Raw genomic sequence first — 21,628 nt, 5'->3', positions numbered from 1 at the left:
TTTGTAGAATGTTGTGTAAAGTAATCCACTGATGAACATTTTCTATTATAATTTTACCTGTGGCTAATGCAATTTTTTTTCTTGTAAATGTCCAAAGAAAGCTTACCTTATCACATGTTAAAATATGTAACATGTGGACAATAAGCTGGCAGTAAACTGAGTTGATCAGATAGATCTGTATATTGAAGAACTGTAATTCTTTATTCAGACGAATGTGTTTTCAAATAGGTGATTAGGAAGTAAATTAGGTTGCATGCTGCATAGTTATTTAGAAAATTTGAATCTAAAAATTACATTTGTATACATATCCATACACATACATATTCACAAAAAACCCCAGAATTATTTGATAGTTGCACACTCCAGCAAACGCCAAAGTGGGTATTCTGATAAAAGTTTATATTTTACATGTTCTTCTTTTTGCTGTTTGGGGCTGACAGAGAGGATCTCTCAGACATCTTTTTACATAATGAACCCATTCTGCAGACTCTCAGGAAGGTGTGTACTGCCCAGCTGTGATCCACAGAACACAGAGCTCTGAGAAACTGGGGCAGAGGTTTCTGGGGTGATGTTTTCCCTGTTTCCCTAAAGTGAGTGGTGTAATAAAATTAGCTCTAGCCTGAGAAAAGTAAGGCCTGGATTCTGGTTCCACTTCAGTGGTTGCCTATGATACCTTGGGCAAGTCATTTCATTCAAGTATGTCTCATCTTCTGTACTCAGTTTACCAATAACAAACACTGGTTGAGCATTTACCATATTCCAAGTATATATATGACACAGGAATTTCTAATTGTATTCAGAAGTGGATCGTTTCAATGCAGTGTGGTGGGTGAAATGGTAGAGGTAGCTCGGGTGGTATTGGAACAGAGGCAAATCACGTGGATTCATAGTGCCCTTCCTGCCTTCCTCACCAGTATGTGGTGAAATGAAGTAACATTGGTGAATGCCCTTAATTTTTAAAATATAACTTATTGCATTGCTATTGGTGGTAGTTGTATAGATCAGTGCTAGAAATGGTGGTAGCAAAGGACTACTAAAAGTGAAATATATGAGAAATTAAGGTCAGAGTTACACCAAATAAGATGAATATAAGCAGACTGACTAACCAAAGGAGCAGAAGAGAAACTCCAGAAATGCAAGTGGCAGTCTACCAGGAAGTTGACATCTCAGATTAGTGGGGAAAATATAGACTTTTTAATAAGTGACTTCCAATAATGTGATAGTCATATGGAAAAAAAGATAAAATTGAGTTCACTCTTAAAAACACTTAGTCTAATGTAATTTCTAAATGTGAAAGAGATGTTACAGTTAATACATATGAGTACCAAAAGAAAATATCAATGCATTCCTTTATCATCTGAGAGTGAGGAAAACTTTTTCACCATGATTCAAAATCTAGAAGCAGTAAAGGAGATTGATAACTTTGATTATAACCATAAACTACACAAGACAGACAAACTTAAGTCTCGTGCATGGATAATAACACAAGAAGCAAAATTAAAAGATATATGACAAACTAGGAACAATATTTGCAATTTTTATCATAGACAAAGGGTTAATATCTTCCATATATAGAAATATAAAAATTGAAAAAAAACTGGAGAGACTCTAGGGAAATAGGTGGTGTTATGCATTTTGGGTGGAGATACAACATACAGTACAAGCACTGTAGAAGGGAATTTGGCAATATATAGCAAAATTATTTACAGATTTACTTGTTGATTTAGTAATCCAACTTTTAGGAATCTAAAGCTCTGCTGGGGTAAAATACAAAGAGGGGTAGGTACCAAGCTGTTCATTAGAAACCATTTAACATGACAAAAATAAAGAAACAAGACAAATCTCCATCAATATAAGATGGTAAAATAAACAGTGGTTACCACACAGTGAAGCTATAAAAAGAATGAGGAATTTTTTTTTTTTTTTTGGTCTTTTTGCTATTTCTTTGGGCCGCTCCTGCGGCATATGGAGGTTCCCAGGTTAGGGGTCTAATCGGAGCTGTATCCACCGGCCTACGCCAGAGCCACAGCAACGCGGGATCGAGCCGCGTCTGTAACCTACACCACAGCTCACGGGCAACGCCGGATCATTAACCCACTGAGCAAGGGCAGGGACCGGACCCGCAACCTCATGGTTCCTAGTCGGATTCGTTAACCACTGCGCCACGACGGAACTCCTGAATGAGGAATATTTTATGTACAGTTATGAAGCACTCCCTACATTATATTAAATGAAAAAAAAAGTGAGAAAAATGTGAATAATATAATACTGTTTATATGAGAAGTGGGAAAATACGTACATATACCCAGAGATACATATACATATATAAAATTTTAATATTTTCTTTTATTTAAAAATTGAAAGATAATTCTTTAAAAATATGTAAATGGACACCTAAAGGAAAAGAGGGGATAAAGAAATATAACTAGGCTTTGTACATGAATTTTAGCTACATGAAGCTATTTATGATTTAAAATTAAGTTTTAAAAATGCCTCAAATTATTTGAAGTTTTTACATTTTAAAAGTCCCTCAGGATTTTTAAAGAATGAATGAAATAGATGAAGAAAATTAAGAGACAGAAACTTCCAGTTGCAAAATATGAGTCACAGGGATGAACTGTACAGTATGAAAAATAGTCAATAATAATATCTTTGCATGATGACAGGTGGTCAAAAGGTATAAACTGGTTAGAAGATAAGTACTAGGGATGTAATATACAATAATTTATTGTGGAGTTCCCGTCGTGGCGCAGTGGTTAACGAATCCGACTAGGAACCATGAGGTTGCGGGTTCGGTCCCTGCCCTTGCTCAGTGGGTTAACGATCCGGCGTTGCCGTGAGCTGTGGTGTAGGTTGCAGACACGGCTCGGATCCCGCGTTGCTGTGGCTCTGGCATAGACCGGTGGCTACAGCTCCGATTGGACCCCTAGCCTGGGAACCTCCATATGCCGTGGGAGCCGCCCAAAGAAATAGCAAAAAGACAATAAAAAAAAATTTATTGTATATATTATTGTATAATACACGATAATTTATTATATATGTGTTATGTGGATTAATATAATCAACACAACTGTATGTTATATATGAAAGTTTTTAAGAAAGCAAATCCTAAGAGATTACAAGTAAAAAAGTCTTTATCTTTTTCTTTTATTTAAATCTATATAACATGATGGATGGTCACTAAACTCATGGCAATCATTTCACAATGTGTGTAAGTGAAATCATCATATTGTACAACTTATATAGTGCTGTATGCTGATGATATCTCACTAAAAATTGAAGAAGCAAAAAAAAAAATCTCATTTATGCAGATATGTAACTGAAAAGTCCAAAAAACTATGCCCATCAGGTAAAGCTTCACACTGTAATTCAATAATGTCTGCAAAGATCTATCAGTCTTTTAAAGATATTGGAAGTATTGTTATTGTGACATAAGGGGAATAAGTGATAGATGTTAAACAGTATATGTTTATGACAAGGTCATATGAGCTATTTAGCAATTTTCACATCTAGCTTTAAGTGTTTTAGACTGAGTATAATATATAGAAATACTTTGGATAGGAGACTTGCAGATTCAGAGCTACAAAGATTCTGTGCTTCCCCCCATTTACTAGGAATGATCTGGGTCCAGACTTTAGTAACTGTTGTCTAATTCTTTATATGCAAAAAGTGAATTTTAACACCATTTCCTATTGTTGACATGTTATTAAATGAGATATTGGATGTAAATTTCTTTTTATGTCCACACCTGAGGGATATGGAAGTTCCTGGGGTAGGGGTCAAATCAGAGCTGCAGCTGTGGCCTACACCACAGCCAGGACAACACCAGATCCCAGCTGCATCTGTGACCTACACCACAGCTTGCAGCAATACCAGATCCTTAACTCATTGAGCAAGGTCAGGGATTGAACCTGCATCCTCACAGAGACAATGTCGGGTTCTTAACCCACTGAGCCACAATGGAACTCCTTGGATATAAAGTTCTTAACACAAAATATGAATTATATTACACTTGCTCAACACCTAAAAAAAAAAAAAAACACTCAAAAATGGAACAAATGCACTTAATTTTTTATAAAGTTAGTGGCATAACCAGGCAGAGAGGAACTATACCAAGTGACTTTAAAACGTAATCATCTTACTGTACATTCCTAGGGAATATAACATAAAGAAAAACAAACTGAAAGAAAACTCTCGAGGAGTTCCTGTGTGGCTCAGCAGGTTAAGGACCCAACATCGTCTCTGTGAGGATGCAGGTTCAATCCCTGGCCTCACTGAGTGGGTTAAGGATTCAGGGTTGCTGGAAGCTGCAGCAGAGGTCACAAATGTGGCTTGGATCCGGTGTTGTCATGGCTGTGGCACAGGCTTCAGCTGCAGCCCCAATCTAACCCCTAGCCTGAGAACTTCTTTGTGCCGCAGGTGTGGCCACGTAAAAAAGAAGGAAAGAAATGAAAATAAACAAAAGGAAAAGAAAGGAAAGGAAAGGAAAAGAAAAAAGAGGGTGAAAGGGAGCAAGGAAGAAAAGGAAGGAAAGAAGGAAACTCTTGAAACTGTCAACAATCATTGTGATCTGGGATTTTTTTCATGGAAAGAAGTAGAAAAAAGACGAGTTTAATCAGGGTTAAGTAAAAATCCTGTAGTACTGGTTTTGATTAGGGCATTCGTATAATCCAAAATATATGTTATCTTAGAAAGAAAAAAAAAAGACATTCTCTAGCTTTGCTCACTGAAAAGACCTAGAAACTGTGATAGACTTAAGTAGCAATAAACACCCCCATTGCCAAGACTGTAGTCTCTAAATAGCATTATACAAGAAAAGGAAACACAATTCTGAAGGAAAGAGATGATTTAAAGTTCTAGGAAGAAAATGATGACCATAGTCTATCTTGTCATAGCAGAAAGCAAGGAAGCATTCAAAGACAACACAGGCTTGTCTGAAGGATTCAGACACCAACATGAGGAGGACCTCACTGCCCAAATATGGAACAATTCGAGCATCAATAATTGCAGTGGGTTAAAACATATTGAAATTTTATGCCCACTAATTAATAATAGCATAGAAAAACAACTAATAGGTTATCTTGAAAACATGGAAGCTCAACTCATTAATTTGAAAATCTAAAAATAGAAAGAATTAGATATTTATCTTTTTTTTTTTTTTTTTGTCTTTTTGCTATTTCTTTGGGCCGCTCCCAAGGCATATGGAGGTTCCCAGGCTAGGGGTCTAATCGGAGCTGTAGCTTCCAGCCTATGCCAGAGCCACAGCAACTCGGGATCCCAGCCGCGTCTGCAACCTGCACCACAGCTCACAGCAACGCCAGATGGTTAACCCACTGAGCAAGGGCAGGGACCGAACCTGCAACCTAGTTGGATTTGTTAACCACTGCGCCACGACGGGAACTCCTATTTATCTTTTCCCTTCATTTTTCTTACACAAAATTAAATGGTTGTTGAGATGGTTCTCTTTATAGAATTATTTCAGCTAATAGAAGAAGAAATTATAGACTATAACTAACTTGCAACCCCCAATGGGGTTGTGGATTTAGGCAAAAGTCATCAATGGGTGCTGACTCTGAGAAAGTGGATAATCAGACATTATGCTTCTTAATTGAAATATGTAACACCATGTGTGAATGTTGACCCCCCAAAATCTGAACCTGATCAAAGACCTATGGCTATCAGACAATTTAGGGGAATTAAAGAGGAGAAAAACTTGCTAGATGACATCACATGGATGTAATCAGCAAAATTCACATTATGGGAAATGCTCTGCAAAATGTTCAGATTTCTTTTAAAAAACTTAAAATAGACAGAGATGAAGGGGGACTATATATGGTTTAAGGGACATATCTGGCATTTGGGATATGTGGGGCCTTTTTTTGGATTTGATGTGAATAAATTATAAAGCAAAACAAAAGAAATTCAAAAATAGAAACAGATTAGTAACCAGATACATGATTGTGTTGAGAAATTCTCTCCGTGTTAATTACATTGTGTATATTTTTTAAAGCATTTAACACATATATAACTTATTTATACACACACACACATACCCACACACACAGGACATGCTATAATATTTAGTTTAGCTTCAGAATTACCAGCTAAGATGGGAAAAAAGTGAGATGAGCTGAGAATGGCTGAGGCTGAGAGCTAGATAGATGGGATTTTTTTCTACTTTTATTTATGTTTAAAATATTCCATTATTAAGACTTTTTAAACTAGGGAAAAATAAAAGAAGATGGAGATTATTGATATTCTTGCAGACTGTTGGTCTCAAGTGTAACTGGCTGTATCTACACATTCTATGAGTTGAAAGAAAAGGGAATCAAAGAGGAAGGAGACGTGTCAAGAAACCCATAAAAAACAAAAAATTAACAGAAAGTGTGATTTACTTACATTTTTCTGGCTTATAAATCAAGTTATAGTGTATCATATGAAGACTTATCAGAGCCATAAGTGTAGACATAAAAGGAGCAAGTAAAACCAGGGCCCAGGCCCCTGTGTGCTGGATGTAAGATATTCCCAGAAAGACAATAGTTGCATTTAGATTCATGATCCAGTAAAACCTGGGGTACAAGACAAAAACCATTGAGTTACTTCAGATAACAATTGCTAATTTTAATACTTTTAATAAATACAAGCTATAAAGTAGTAGCATGTTAGCTGAACTAGATTTTGCAAATTTGTGTGTGTATGTGTATGTGTGTGTGCTTTTTAGGTCCACACCCACGACGTATGGAGGCTCCCAGGTTAGGAGTCAAATCAGAGCTACAGCTGCTGGCCTACACCACAGCCACAGCAACACAGGATCTGAGCTGTGTTTGCAACTACGCCACAGCTCAACGCCAGATCCTTAACCCACTGAGAGAGGCCAGGGATCGAACCCTCAACCTCATGGTTCCTAGTCTGAACTGTTTCTGCTGCGCCACAACAGGAACTCCCAATTTTGCAAATATTTATTAGCTTTCTTTTTTGAATTTTATTTATTTGATGTGTATGCAATTTTAAAGGTTACTTTCCATTTACAGTTATTATAGAATATTGGCTGTATTCCCTGTATTGTACCCTACATCCTTGACCCTATCTTACACACAGTAATACATTCCACACCCCCATCCTTTATTGCCCCCCCCCTCTGGTAACTGCTAGTTTGTTCCCTGTATCTGAGGTTTTTGTTATATGCACCAGTCTGTTGTATTTTTTAGATTCCACATATAAGTAATGTCATTGAGTATTTGTATTTTTTGTCTGACCTACTTCATTTAGTATAATACCCTCAAGTCCATCCATATTGCTGCAAATGGCAAAATTTAATTCTTTTTTATGGCTGAGTAAGTATACCATTGTATACTACTTTATACCATTGTATATCTTCTTTAGCCTTCCTGACTTCCTCTTTCTCTCTTTCTTTCTCTTTTTTCCTTCCTTCCTTCCTTCCTTCCTTCCTTCCTTCTTCTTTTCTTTCCTTCCTTCCTCTTTCTCTCACTCTCTCTCTTTCTTCCTCTAAGTGAAGGAAGAAGCAGAGTCAACAGGTAAGACTGGCTGCAGGAAGAGGATAGTGAAGGTTTGAGAAAAAAGGAAATGGTTAGAAATAGTCATATAAAGGAGGAGGAGAGAGAATGACTACATACTGTACACTTGAAGGTTGATAGTAAGGGTTCATTTTGATGTTGGCCATGAATTTAGTGTGATGGCATGATTTTGCACTTTTTTCCAGATCTATTTGGCTCTGTGTGTACAGTAATATAATGGATGAAGAGTTGAATTTTGCATTCAAATGCTCTACCACTGAGCTATACTCCCTGGAGAGATTAATTTTAACCAGGATTGTTTCCTTCCTCCCTGAGGAGAGTACTGCAAACCGAGGGGAGGGGGAGGGAGGAATTGTGGATGCAGAATTAGATTATTAACTGAAGACCAGCCTCTTGACCTCACTTCATTCCACTTGCTGATTCATGGTGGGAGCTTGGCTCCTGCTGTGCTTAGCTCACCTTATCCAGGAGGGTGCATTGGTGCATGACCTGCTTCTTCTGGGCAGTGAGTGGAAGACCAGTTCTTCAAGTGATCCCATCAACACACCACTCCAGACAGGGAATCAGAGTGTCCCTGATTGCTTTTGCTCAAGTGTGTGCTTATGCATGTGTATGTGTACCTGTGTGTGAGTGTGTAAAATATTGGATTCCTCTTTCCTACTGAAACTATGGAGTCAGAGGAGGGAGTTGGGGCAGTTTTTCCACAGTGTTTGCCTGAAGTAGAGCATGTATTATCAAAAAGATTATTTTATGTTAGGCTACCCTTTTCCTGGTACTTTGCCTAAGGAGGAGCAGACTTTTCCTGGAGCTTCCCTCTCCCCCATACCTGTTGGCATTCCAGGGTTCTCCACTGCCCCCACTGGTGGCAAAAAACCCCTCCCAAAAACTCATTGCTCTCCTTTCTCATGTTCCAAGACCTCTAGCTAGAGTCTGTCTTCTTCCTACCTTTCAGAATCTCCTGTATTTATTTATTGTGTTGTGTCCAGGGTTTTTCAGAGGCAAAAAGGGGGATCTGTAAAAAGGGTTGGGCCTACTGTCTTGGACTATCCTGGACTCCCTCTATAATTTTACAACTGGGTAGTTTATCTTCCTATTACTGATTTGTAAGTGTTCTTTATATATTCTGGCTGCATGTATTTTGTCAGATATATGTTCTAAAATGTTTTCTCTCGATCTGTGGCTTGCCTTTCATTTTCTTAGTGAATTTTTTTGATGAACAAAAGTTTCTAATTTTAATAAATTTCAATTCATTTTTTAAAATTGGTTCATGCTTTTTGTGTCCTATGTAAAGAATACTTTTTAAATGTATGTCACAAGTATTTTCACCCTTTTTAAAAAAGTAGTTTTATGGTTTTAGACCTATGTAAGGTTAATCATTCACTTAGAATTAATTTTTTAGTAAGGTGTCATGGGTAATTTTTTTTTCTCAATGATATCCTGTTACTCTAGCACAGTATATTGAAAATATATTTTCTCCATTGAATTTTTTGGCATCTTTGTTGAAAATCAATTGACCTTATAAATGTGGTGTTTTTATTCTGATTCTTGATTCTGTCCTACTAAGCTATCCTTATACCAATAACATAATATCTTTATTACTGTTGTTTTTCCCCTTGTGTTTTAAACAGTTTTATTGAGATAGACATGAGATATAATAAACTGCCTGTGCTTAAAATGTACAGTTGGTAAGTTTTGATATGTATGTACCCATGAAATGATCACCCCATCCAAGATCATGAAAGTTAAACTCTCAATAATTGACCTAGAAAAGTAATCAAATGTCAAACATGGCCATGCTGAGCAAGTTGATTGACTGTAATCCATTAATAGCAATTTATTTATCACAGTATCAGAGTGCAGGGAAGGTACAAAGATAGGATTTTCTAGGGCAACTGGATAGAGTGCCTAGGCTCAGCCTCGGGTCATTCTTTTATGCTATTGCAAGCTGCACACTTGAGTTGTGGCTGTAGCAACTAAAGGAAGCTGAAGCTGCAAGCAATTTTATAGTCCTTTCAATCTTTAAGAAACCTTCCTTTTTTTTTTTTTTTTTTCCAAATGCTAAATAATGCTGAGAAAATCCAAGAGGACACCATGTGAGTCTTCAGTGTACCATGGGGGGATGTAAACTGAATTGCTCCAAAGAGGGTCAAGGAAAATTACAATTCTTCGAAGACTTACAGCTTGTGAAATACAGTTAGAAACCAAAGAATTATAGTGCTGAATATCTCTGTATAGGAAGAGATTTCACATAAGTACTAAATGTATTTTAACAAATGCCACCCAACCTATTTGATTGTGTAATTTTCTGAAAGAATTACCTAGTACAATCATGTTTTATATATGTCTTTGCTGATCCCTGGACAGGACAAGCCATAGATAATTAGGGGTGAAATTGTATATGTATCAACTGTAAAAAAAAAAAAAAAGAAAGAAAGAAAAGAAATACAAATCCATAGTCTTCAAACTCACCATTAAGACTCCTTTCATCTCATAGCTCACCAGCAAATTGAATATATAAAGCACCTCTCACACAGAAAGTCAGAGAGCAAAGCACTAAAGCAAAACAAATACCAGTGATTAAGGAAAATTGAAAGTAGCAGTAAAAATATGTTTCTTTAGTCTACTTTTAAACACAGACCGGGAACTGCAAATAACTGGGAATATATATAAGTGGTAATTTTTTTTTGTCTTCATGATTCTATGGTGTTGAATACAAATAAGGGGGGAAAAAAACCCTGTTGCTGCAAAATTCAGCAACCCTTTTGAGATTATTTATTTTAAACATTCACCTTAATTTATTTTCTAAAGTCATTCAAATATTTTGTCATTTCTTAGACTGGCCAGTTTTGACATGCTTCAGACATATTTGGTTTTATTTTTTGTCTTTTTAGGGCGGCACCTGTGGCATATGGAAGTTCCCACGCTCGGGGGCGAATCAGAGCTTCAGCTGCCAGCCTATGCCACAGCCATAGCAATGGGGGATCTGAGCTGTGTGTGGACCTACACCATAGCTCATGGCAACATTGGATCCTTAACCCACTGAGTAGGTCCAGGGATTGAACCCATGTCCTCATGTATACTTGTTGGGTTCATTACTGCTGAGCCACAGTGGGAACTCCCAGACTTATTCTAAGAGATTATAAGAGAAAAATTTGAAATTGTCTTTCCAGCCTACTTGAGAATGTACTGAAGTGGGAAGGAAAACTCAGGTCTTCATAACCTTACTGGACAACCTAAAGAATTCAGGCAGAATTTTTTATTTTGCCTTGAACAATTTTGGGATAATTCACCATGGGATTTGTGATTCTTCAATTGGCTAAAACTGAGCTATTTAGAAGCGTCAATGAAACACAGGGGTGCTGATGTCATGGTGGATGGCTGTTGTCAGTCAGTGCTTCTTTTAGCATAACCACTGGCCCACTGAAGTACTTCAGTGAATACTCCAGCTGGCATGAATTTGGAGGAAGACCAAAAGGAAAATTTGCAGTTCCTACTTTTTATCTACAAGTATTTTTCAACAAGGCTATTAAAGAAAAGGCAGTTTATGAGTTACCGTCGTGGTCAGTGGTAACAAACCCAACTAGGATCCCTGCCCTTGCTCAGTGGGTTAAATATCTGGTGTTGCCATGAGCTGTGGTGTAGGTGGTAGACACAGCTCAGATCTTGGTTGCTGTGGCGTAGGCCAGCAGCTACAGCTCTGATTCGACCCCTAGCCTGGGAACTTCCATATGACGTGGGGGAGGCCTAAAAAGCAAAAAACAAAAGAAAAAGAAAAGAAAAGGCAGTTTAATAAAGGAAGACCATGGATCTTGGTGAATAGACAGCACTATTAGAGTAAAAGTTTTGTTTTTAATTAAGAAATTTTGGGGACTACTTCAGTAGTTCAGTTCTCTTTCTCTTGCTTTCCCTGCCTCTGTCCCTCTTTTATTTGTTTGTTTATTTATTTATTTATTTATTTATTTATTTATTTATTTATTTTTTATTGTCTTCTGAGGGCTGTACTGGCGGCATGTGGAAGTTCCCAAGCTAGGGGTCGAATTGGAGCTGCAGCTGCCAACCTACACCACAGCCACAGCAATGCCGGATCTGGGCTGCGTCTGCAACCTACACCATAGCTCAAGGCAATGCCAGATCCTTAACCCACGGAGCAAGGCCAAGGATTGAACCTGAGTTCTCACGGATACTTGATGGATTTGTTACTGCTATGCCACCACAGGAACTCCCTCTCTCACTCTTTTAACCTGCTCTCATTCCCTTTCTGTCTTTGTTCCCCTTTCTTCTGCCAACATCCCAATTTTAACTATTGTTTATATTGTTGAAGAGAAAGCCACAGGCTCAGAATGGTGTTACTTGTGCTAAAGCCCATGATTCCAAACCTAGACTTAATTTATGACTTAACTGCAGTTTCGAGCTTCCCTAGAAATGTACTCTTAGTCAACCCATCTGGAAAGTTCTGGGCAGCATCCATGAAGTCATCTGTCATGTGGGCTTTCTCTACCCCTCAGGAGAAGAAGAGACAATCTTCCTGGTAAACCCCCTGCCACTCCCTTCTCCCCCTCAAAAAGGTATCCTTTGCTTTTCTTGTGCTAACAGCGCTCTGGCCCCACCCTTCTTCCTATTTAAAAAAAAAAACTTCCATTTGGTACAATCCCTCAGAACACCCTTTTAAGTTGCTACTTGAGATGCTGCCCAATTCACGCATCACCTAACGAAGCCAATTAGGCCTTCAAATTTACTCCATTGAACTTTGTTTTTTAACAATGTGCATCATTTTCTTGTTTTCTGAGTTTAAGATCCTTGAACCACTGCACGTTTACTGATGAAAAATAAGTCCCTACTGATGTACCTACCAAGCTTAAAAGCAACCAAGCAGGGCTTAAAAAAAAAAAAAGCAGGAAACTGCGGGATCAGTAAGGGATGTAAGAAATTTCTATTTTTTTTCCTCAATATGTTTTAGAATACATAGTTATATGTTAGAGAGAAATTCTGTGTTGTATTTTCTGAAAGCATACAGTTTTGGCAGAGATAATGAAGGAGATCCTGTTGTTATTAGGGTGAGCGGATAGCATTTGTTAAACTTGGCTAGAGCCCATGCAAAGAGAATTTTGGAAGGTCTAGTGATTTTTTAAAAAAGCTATTCCTCAGTATGCAACTCAAGATATTCTGAGTACAAGTATATTTTAGAGATAATATGGGTTTGGTCCCAGAACACCAAGATTAAGTAGGTCATAGGAAGTTTTTGGTTTCTTGGTGCATATAAAAAGTTATGTTTACACCATGCTGTAGTCTATTAAGTATGCAGTAACGTTATGTCTAAAAAAATGTGCGTGCCATAGTTAAAAAATCCTTTATTGTTAAAAATGCTAACCGTCATCTGAACCTTAGCACATGATAGTAGACACTCAAAGATCACTGATCATAGATCTCCATAATAAATATGATAATAATGAAGTTTGCATATTGTGAGAGTTACCAGAATGCTTCACAGAGACATGAAGTGAACAAATGCTGTCGGAAAAATGGTGCTGATAGACTTGCTGGATGTGAGGTTGCCATATACCTTCAATTTGTAAATATTATCAAATTTAAAATTTATAAATTTTTAAAATTTAAAGACTTTATTGCTGTGAAGCACAATAAGGCAAATCGTAATAAAATAAGGTGTACCTAGATTCATGAGTATTAACAAGATTATTCCATGAACTGCTTTGATTTTGTTGTCTAAAATATACCTTATAAATTAAGATTTACTATTGCAGAATTATGCAAATTTGTATTTTGTTTCTATTCTCAAGGATTGGGTAGAATTTCTCAATCGGGGAGATTTCTAAGTATAGTGAAAAATTGTTATGAATTCTCAAAACTTTCTGAAGCATCCTGGTACAAAATAGGTGCCTTCCATCCATGTTTAGTTCTATTTCTTTTCAAGAATATCTTTAGACTATATTTGGAATCCCCTTTCCTTATGTCTCTGGAACTGTTTTCAGAATTCTGAAGCGCTTGCTAAAAATTCACATTCTCCATTTAGGCTCCCAAGAAATTCTGATCTGGGAGCTTGGGGGTGGGGCATGGGAAACATTTTTTTGACAAAGTCCTCAAGTGATTCTGAAAATCACCCTACACTGCTTGAGAGCAGTGGTTCTCAAACCTGACTAATTAGGCAGCTTAAAAAAAAAAAATACTAGTCTCTAGTTCCACCTCAGGCCCACAAAATCAGAACTTCTGGTAGCAGGGCCCAGGGATCAGTGTTTTTTGAGTCCTTAGGTTGCTTTCATAGACATCTAGGTCTGAGAATCATTGCTCCCAAACAACTCAAGTGAATATTAATACAGCCTTGGGGGAGTTCCCATTGTGGCTTGGTTGGTTATGAACCTGACTAGTATCCATGAGGATGAAGGTTCAGTCCCTGGCCCTACTCAGTGGGTTAAGTACCCGGCACTGCCGTGAGCTGTGGTGTAGGTCACAGACGTGGCTTGGATCCCATGTTGCTTGACTGTGGAGTAGGCTGGCAGCTGCAGCAGCTCTGATTCAACCCCTAGCCTAGGAACTTCCATATACCATGCAGGTGCAACCCTAAAAAGCAAAAAAGCAATAAAAAAAAAAAAGCCTGGGAAAAAAAGACTATGGGATAATAATTTTTTTAACCTCTAGTGTTTTCCTAAGATAAAAAACATTAAATTTATATAAATATTAAAATCAGAACATTTTAGTATGAGATGGATATTATGTGCAGTCAAATTGAGTACCAGATATTCAAAATTTATGGAATGGAATAAGTCAGTGTCTAGACTTTTTAAGATCTCTACCAATATACTATTTAGGTCTTTACATCATGTATAATTCACTCTGATAACTGGTTAGCAACAGACTATGATATGCAAATGGGATGCAAATTGTCAGGTGAAGTAAGTAGAGAAATGTGAAAGCAGGATTTAAGGCTAACTTTGGTAGAATTTAAAATTATGGTCATGAACAGACTTAATTATTCACCATTGCTTTTGCTTCCAGAAAAGATTCTGCACAGGTGTATTTACCTACATGATCTCCAGTGGAGTGACTCTTAATTGTACACCTCAGAATTTGGAAAAAATGCTGAAAGAGCCAGGTTCTGATCTGGATAATGGCACAAGGAGATGTTGGCAGATTATTATGCCTCTTGTTTTCAGGGAGTTTAGCTTTATTCTTTCAATGAGGTGCATAGCTGAGGAAGATCCAATACCAGATGGTGATGTTGGCTAGGAGAGGTTTTCTCACCTATATTTGGCAGCTCTACTCTGAAGTGGTGCTTTCAATGCCTAAGACATCCAGTCTCTACTATTTTGCATGCTCATTGGGAAGCTTTAGGTGGTATAGATGCAATGACACCTCTCATTAAAGGTCCTGTAACTATGAACATTTGACATCTGTGCTGAAAACAGAACTGGACTCTCAGCCTTCATATGGTTCCAGATTCAAGTAGTATGATTTTTTTTTTTTTAAAGAAAGTGCTGAAATTCATTATATTAACCAACCTTGTAATTTCTAGGGGCATTTTTGACTTGGAGAAATAGATTATAAATCAATGGGCTGCTCATTTTAAAGATGGCCTTCTCCTAAATGGCTTCCCTCTTTCCCAGAAGTTGCACAATGATTTTAGCTGATGACTTATTCGTCATTTCATAATAGCAGTGAGAGCTATCCTGATTTGAATACCTATAATGTGCTAGGATACTTGGTGTATAAACCACACAATAATCCTCCAAGTTATCCTCATTCTGAGGGTGTGGGATCTGGGGCTTTGAGAGGTGAGGGAACTTGCCGAAGACCGTAAGACTCCCAAGTGACAAAGCTAGGATCCTGCCAGCTGTCTGGCTTCCCAGCAGGCTCTCTGTCCATCTTGCCACCAACCCCTGCAGTATGTACCAGAATAGAATGAACATCCATTTCTATAAACTGCAACAAGCAGGTGTTCATAAAAGTTTTCCTGTAGTTTAGTAATTGAACTGAGAAAAAAATAAAAACATATTCAGCCTTCAAGGAGCTTATTATTTTTATGGTCTTTTATCACATTAAAGAATAACACCCTGGTTCTTTATACACATTTCTCAGTGCTTAACTTTAAAAAGTATTGCATGATTCCTTTTATCAGAGATTTTAATGAAATTAGAAAATAATAAGGAACCAAAGAAATGTGTTCATCCTAAATTTGGCCTGGCTACAGAAATTCATTTTCACTCCATTCCTCATCCCCCTTTCCAGTGTCCTAAAGCACAAACCCGTTGGGTGTCCCCTCCATTTCCCCAAGGAAATATTTCATTCATATAATGTCTCCTTTGTAATCAACACTGAGAAATGTCACTTTGATTAAACACAACGCTGAATGACTAAGACCACAGTACAATAAATTCTCCAGAGCAATCTTTCAGAACAACTGATTGCTCTCTAGTCTTAATCCTCTAGAGTCTTATTTAATCAAAATGATGTTGCTAATTAAGGATTAAAACCTCCGAATAGAATAAAAAAGAAGGATTTTTCTTTCTCCTTTGGGCAGGTCAAGGAGGCAGAATTTGCTATAGGGAAGTAAAGAGTCTCTTCCACCTTTGGTGAAACTGCATTATTCTCTAATGTTTGGACTTAATCCAAAATAGGCCCGAGTGCTTTGCAATATTAATATAATGGGTGGGGGTAGAGAGAAAGAAGAAAAGAAAGAAAGATGGAAGGAAAGAGAAAAAGGAACTCTCTTAGATAGCTACACATATCTAGATAATATTTATTCCAAAGTTTTTTTATTTAATCACTTAATATGAATTTTCTGTAAACATTTTGTCTGATGCTGCCTATGCATTGCTTTTATCGACTGCTAACATTGATGAAAAGACAGCATATTTTAGAAAATGTTGCTAACCCATTTCAAAGAGAAGAGGAAGCAAAAAACAATATATATATGTACATATATGTGTATATATGACATATATATGTCAGATCTATTTGACATCTACTGATCAATAATTCTACTAAATGCTGAAATACTCAAGTCTCAAGATCAAAATTTCAATTTTTTCTTGGATTTTTTTGATAAAATTAGTTCCTTCAAAACACATAAAACTGTACAAGAACTCACTGGGAGAGACAAAGATTCATAGATGGTGGTTTGGTTTTCATGGAGTATAAATTCTTTCAAGAGTTGGAGGTAGAGTGGATGTGAAATAGAGGTGCTAGTAGATGTTTTAACAAATTGTAAAATACTTCTTCAAGCATTATCATCTTCTCTCTGAATTTATAATCCCTGCCTTCTAAGTCTATTACCATATAGACATAACTAATCATAATATCTACTGCTTATTGATTACTTCCACTGCTACATTCTTGGCCAGCAATACACATATTATCACTTATGATAAAACCCAAGAAGAGGTATTATTATAACTCTTCAGCAGTGGTCCAACTCACAAAGAACAAGTGGCCTGACCAAGGTCAGGCAATTTTGTGAAGTGGAATTGAGATTGCCGCCAAGGCCTATTTGGTTCCAAACCCATATTCTATTCATATGAAAAACCACTTCACACATGTTTACCTGATGCTGATAAGCTGTGTGGGTCTATCCTTAACTCATAGGCTCCCATAATTACTGGCTAAATCCTTGTCACTACCCAGGTATTGTCCCACTGTCATCTACCCGGCCCACTCGACGACAAAGGTTAAACTACCACCATCAAAATGGGACCAGAGAGCAAATGATGAGAAATGCCCAAAGGAAGAAGAATGTCATAAACCTGTTTTCCCTCCTAGCCCATGCTACCTACCAGTTAAAAACAGACATTCGATTCTGGGGTCCATACTCCTGAAGACGATAAGCCCCCAGTGGACAGACAATGGCTCTTACTCCTCCTGTGCCAAGGCAGAGGGCCACAAGGGCTACATGAAACAGCCTGTTCTGCTCCTTTTTTGGTATGTTGTTAATCATATGGTGAGTGCCTATGTAGAAATCCTCCAAGGGAAAAGCAGCCGCAGATAACAAAGCAGTTCCTAGAGATAAAGGAAAAAGGGAATAAATATGCATAGACCATTGACTCAACAAACCATATCATAAATAAGGCGTTTCCTCTGAACAGAGCCTCATTATGTGATTGTCTTATTAAAATATTTCATCATGGCAATTTTGGAGGTAATACAATTTTCCTCAATGTAAATATTTCCCTCAATATGTGTTTTTAATGAATCTATAGAGTCCTGGGTTTTTTTTCCCTTCAAACTTGAGCTATTTTTTCTCTCAAAATGTTTAAGCAAATTGTGTCTATTTTGACAAAATTAAAACAACTCAGAAATACCTGATGTGAGAGACTAAAGATGTTTTTAGTCCCTCTCCTCCCAGAAAACCACTGCTAAGAGTTGTTTGTTCTTAATCAATGGAATGAGAGAAAACTCAATGATCTCAGACACTCAGAAACTTGTTAAATAAAATGTTTTAAGAACATTATTGTAGAGGAGATCATAGCCTCTCTTTTCTTTTTCTATTTCTCTTTTTCCTTTTAAAGCCCTTTTATTTCTCTCATTTCTCATGCAATGCCTTGAAGCTACACACACAGGTGAGGAGCCCCGGGTGGGGGTTGTGAGGTGAGTGTTATAATACAAGTCGGGAGGAGAGGAGTTTTTTAGTAGTTTTCTCCATCACCTAGACCAGCATCCTGAGATTTTCTGTTCTCTCTCTAAGCTATCATTGTGATTGTTCATCCTGTTTATTGAAGCACTTCCCCAATGTGTTCATCATAGTTTCAGTAACTCCTCCTTGTCTAGAAGAGCAACTTGGACTTTCCAACCTTAATTTCTAGACTGTTCATCAACTTGATCTCTATACCTTATCAAACAAACTTGCTATTTCCCCAACATTGCTTGCAATCACTTCACTCCCAAATTTTTGTAGAGATAACTCTTGTTCACTATGAAAAGAAGCAGAGTGTAGTGTTAAACTCACTCACTCATTTTTTTTTTTTTTTAGCATGTAGCCGTAGTTCATAATAGGGACATCATGTTTTCAAATGCAATCTTAATTACTATATGGCAAATGGAAAGTCTGCTTTTTGATGAAAATGTTTCTCAATTAGTCTGCATGAACTTCGAAACACCTTTTTTAGCACATTTCACTTTAGCTGTGAAGCAAATGAACTTCATATTTTCACATAGAATTTGTCACAAATTTGGGTTTGCAGTAGGAAGAAGGGAAAGGAGTGTGTTCTACAGAGTAGAGAAGAGAGACATGTAAAGAGATAATTATTATAAAATATAATTAGTGCAGTAATAAACCTATCAAAGTATCCTGTAACACACACACACACATACACACACGTACCAGTGTCCCTCAAAGAATACAGAGACTGAGATAAATTGAAACAACAGTCTTAGCTCATTTATTACACTTTATGCTAAAAGGAAGGTGGGAATAACATAAACCAAGTATTCTAACAAAAATACCGTCAAATAAGTTGCAAAGCAATGTAGTCAGAAAAGGGCACTCACCTAGGAAATGCAGAAATAAGCAAATATAGACCAGTTTGTTTCTTCCCAGGCAGATGTCAGCAAGCCATCCTGCAAACACAGGGGTAAGGATTGATGTCCCAATAAAACACAGGTTCAAAATGGCGGCCTGATAATTGTGGTAGCCAAGCTTGATGGTGCAAAAGGGGATCATATTGCAGACAACTTCAAAGAAAGTGAACCTCTCACACAGCTCCACTAGAAGCAAACAGATTCCAAGCTGAATTTTTTTCACAGAGCATGATGAAGAGAAATAACCAATATGGCTTACAGTTTCCTCCTTCTCAATCCTGTGATTTAAAGATACTTTCTCATCGGTGTTTTTAAAGCCTATAACAGACATGACTACCCTCTTTGAATGCTACGTATGTTAGTGGTTTGAACCTGGTGATTTTTGCCCCTGCCCCTCTAATGAAAAAATAAATAAGATCTTTGCTTTGAATTTCACAACTCTGTGCTAAAGTTTCATACGGTTTTTGCACATTAATGTTGTTCATTTTAATGATCCAGGAGCACAGGAAAGGAGACACGAGTGTTTAAACCATGGTAGTTCAATGTAGCCCAATCTGATTTGTTTGTCTAATTACTTACAGGCTAAATTAGGCTCTTCCTCCAAAATTATATTGATTTACATGAATCCAGTACCATAGGTGTGGAAACTCATCTGCCTCACACTGATAAAGGTTTAAAAACAGAGGCAGAAGAAGCAGTTTTTCAGGAGAATTTGAGCACTAGATCAAGAAATAATTTGAGTCTAATAATTTCTGATACCTTAATTAAACAAGCCAGAACAGTACCAAGAGATAAAGCGCGAAAGGAAATCTGTTTTGAGGGGGCAGAATACCTTATCGTTATTACATTTCTTGTTATTTTTGGTTTGAATTCTGATAAGAAAGCTAATTAGGTAACGAAAGTGCTAGTACATTTAGGTAACAAGCAGAGTTTGCAAGAAAGTAATTTAAGTGTACTAATGAAAGGAGAAAATATTAAACAAAAACCCTCTTCCTTTAAGTTGACCCCTTGCTTGTAGAACAGCCTCTCAGAGGAAATCAGAATCAAAAGGTGCTATTTGACTCATTATTAGTCAGCAACAGGGGTACAGCAACTATCCCACATACATGCTTTGGGGAATATTGAATTTGGAATCACCCTGACCCTCCAGCTGGGTGAATGGATGTTAGCATTCTATTTTGGAAAGCGGGTGAGCACAAATTAAACTTAAAAAGCATCAGTAAAAGAGAACACTTTAACAGTTAGGGCTTTAGCTGCAAGGACATAGGAAGACAAGGGAATGGAATTATTGGGTCAAAGTCATAATCATTCAAAACATAGGGGGTGAGTATAGGAATGTTATTTTCATGTTGCAATCTAAAGCAAAAGACTGATCAAGGCTTTTGACTCTGGTTCGTATCTTTGACCTGAGAGATTGGGAGCAAAACACTCTGTGTTGACCTCTTCTAAGAGTCTCATTGTAAAGGCATGTTTTCATCCCCTCAGCCTTGCTTCTCCCCCTCTTCAACACCCCGTTTTTCCTTTGTGTAGAGCGATCATGCAATTTATTATGCAAACTTGGACATGTTTGTGAGTGAAAGCGATGCTTCTTATTCCTGAAAAACAGATACACCCTGGGATTTGCCTAGGGCAAACCCCAGTGTGTGGTCATCCTACCTTTGGGGGATGGCTTCCATCTGTTAACAGGAGATCCTGGTGGAGCTTTCTTCTGGTCTGGGGATCAACCCCATGGTCTAAGACAGTCTTTTTGCTGTTTTCCTGCAGGAATTTTAATCGTAAGTGGCATAAGATTAGACATGATGGAGGCTGTTTAGATGGCAGCTCCCAAAAAGGGATTGAGAAGAAAGGGACGGAGAAATCAGGGCCACCCTGGTCTTTATCCTGCAGTGGGGGCCATGATTAGATGTTTTATTCTGTAAAGGGCTCCATTTCCAATCAATTTTGGTTTAAATTAACCCCATTTGATATCTGTGGTTTACAAAGAACCTTCAGTGATACTTTGTTTCTGTTTGCTCCAGATTCAAGGGAAAGTTACTCCCTAGCTACTGGCGGGTACATGTAGCCAGTACCTGACAAAGGACTCCTGCAGTGTAATTTTGAAAGCAGGGTAGCACCGCCTCTTCCCAGGGCCTGATGCTGATTGTTTGAATTCTTTGGCTCTGATGTGTATCCTTGGCCAAGAACAGGCCACAGGTGGTGGGAATCTGTGGTTTGGGGGTAGTTATATCAGGGAGAACAACAGTATTTGCTGAGTGGGGTTGAAACAATAGGAAAGCTCCTTTCTTATTGGTATTTCTCAATACCAAGCTCAGAGTGAGCTTAAAGGGCAAATTCCAACTCCACTTGAGAATAAGACTTGGCGGGGAATATTGAATACCATCTTTATCGACACACTTGAGCCCTTAAGTGGGAACTTATGCATACTGAAGTTTTATGCAACCTTATCCTATCCTCCGCACCCTCAGGCCTGTTCTCTGTCCCTGTCCCTCCCCCTCCCACCACCCTTAATGAAATGATATTTTTCCTCCATTATAGAAGCAATGTATGCACATTAGAAACAATTTGGAAAA

The 21,628-nt window shown here is 37.7% G+C and overlaps 1 protein-coding gene across 1 annotated transcript in view; it reads right to left on the bottom strand.

Annotated features, from left to right (window-relative positions):
* The window catches only part of SLC15A5 (solute carrier family 15 member 5), an 82,751-nt gene extending 63,362 nt beyond the window's left edge, over window positions 1-19,389 (bottom strand). Inside the window, exons 1-3 of the mRNA XM_047788550.1 lie at window positions 19,029-19,389; window positions 17,318-17,540; window positions 6,400-6,569 (exon numbers count right to left, since the gene is read on the bottom strand). Coding sequence (XP_047644506.1) covers window positions 6,400-6,569; window positions 17,318-17,540; window positions 19,029-19,389 — 754 coding nt within the window. The remainder of the gene's footprint in view (window positions 1-6,399; window positions 6,570-17,317; window positions 17,541-19,028) is intronic.
* Window positions 19,390-21,628: the final 2,239 nt, after the last annotated feature.

Source organism: Phacochoerus africanus, chromosome 7, assembly GCF_016906955.1.
Source record: "Phacochoerus africanus isolate WHEZ1 chromosome 7, ROS_Pafr_v1, whole genome shotgun sequence".
In the NCBI taxonomy this organism is placed as follows: domain Eukaryota; kingdom Metazoa; phylum Chordata; class Mammalia; order Artiodactyla; family Suidae; genus Phacochoerus; species Phacochoerus africanus.
Note: the sequence above shows the minus strand (reverse complement) of the source record. Positions and strands in the feature narration are given on the sequence as shown.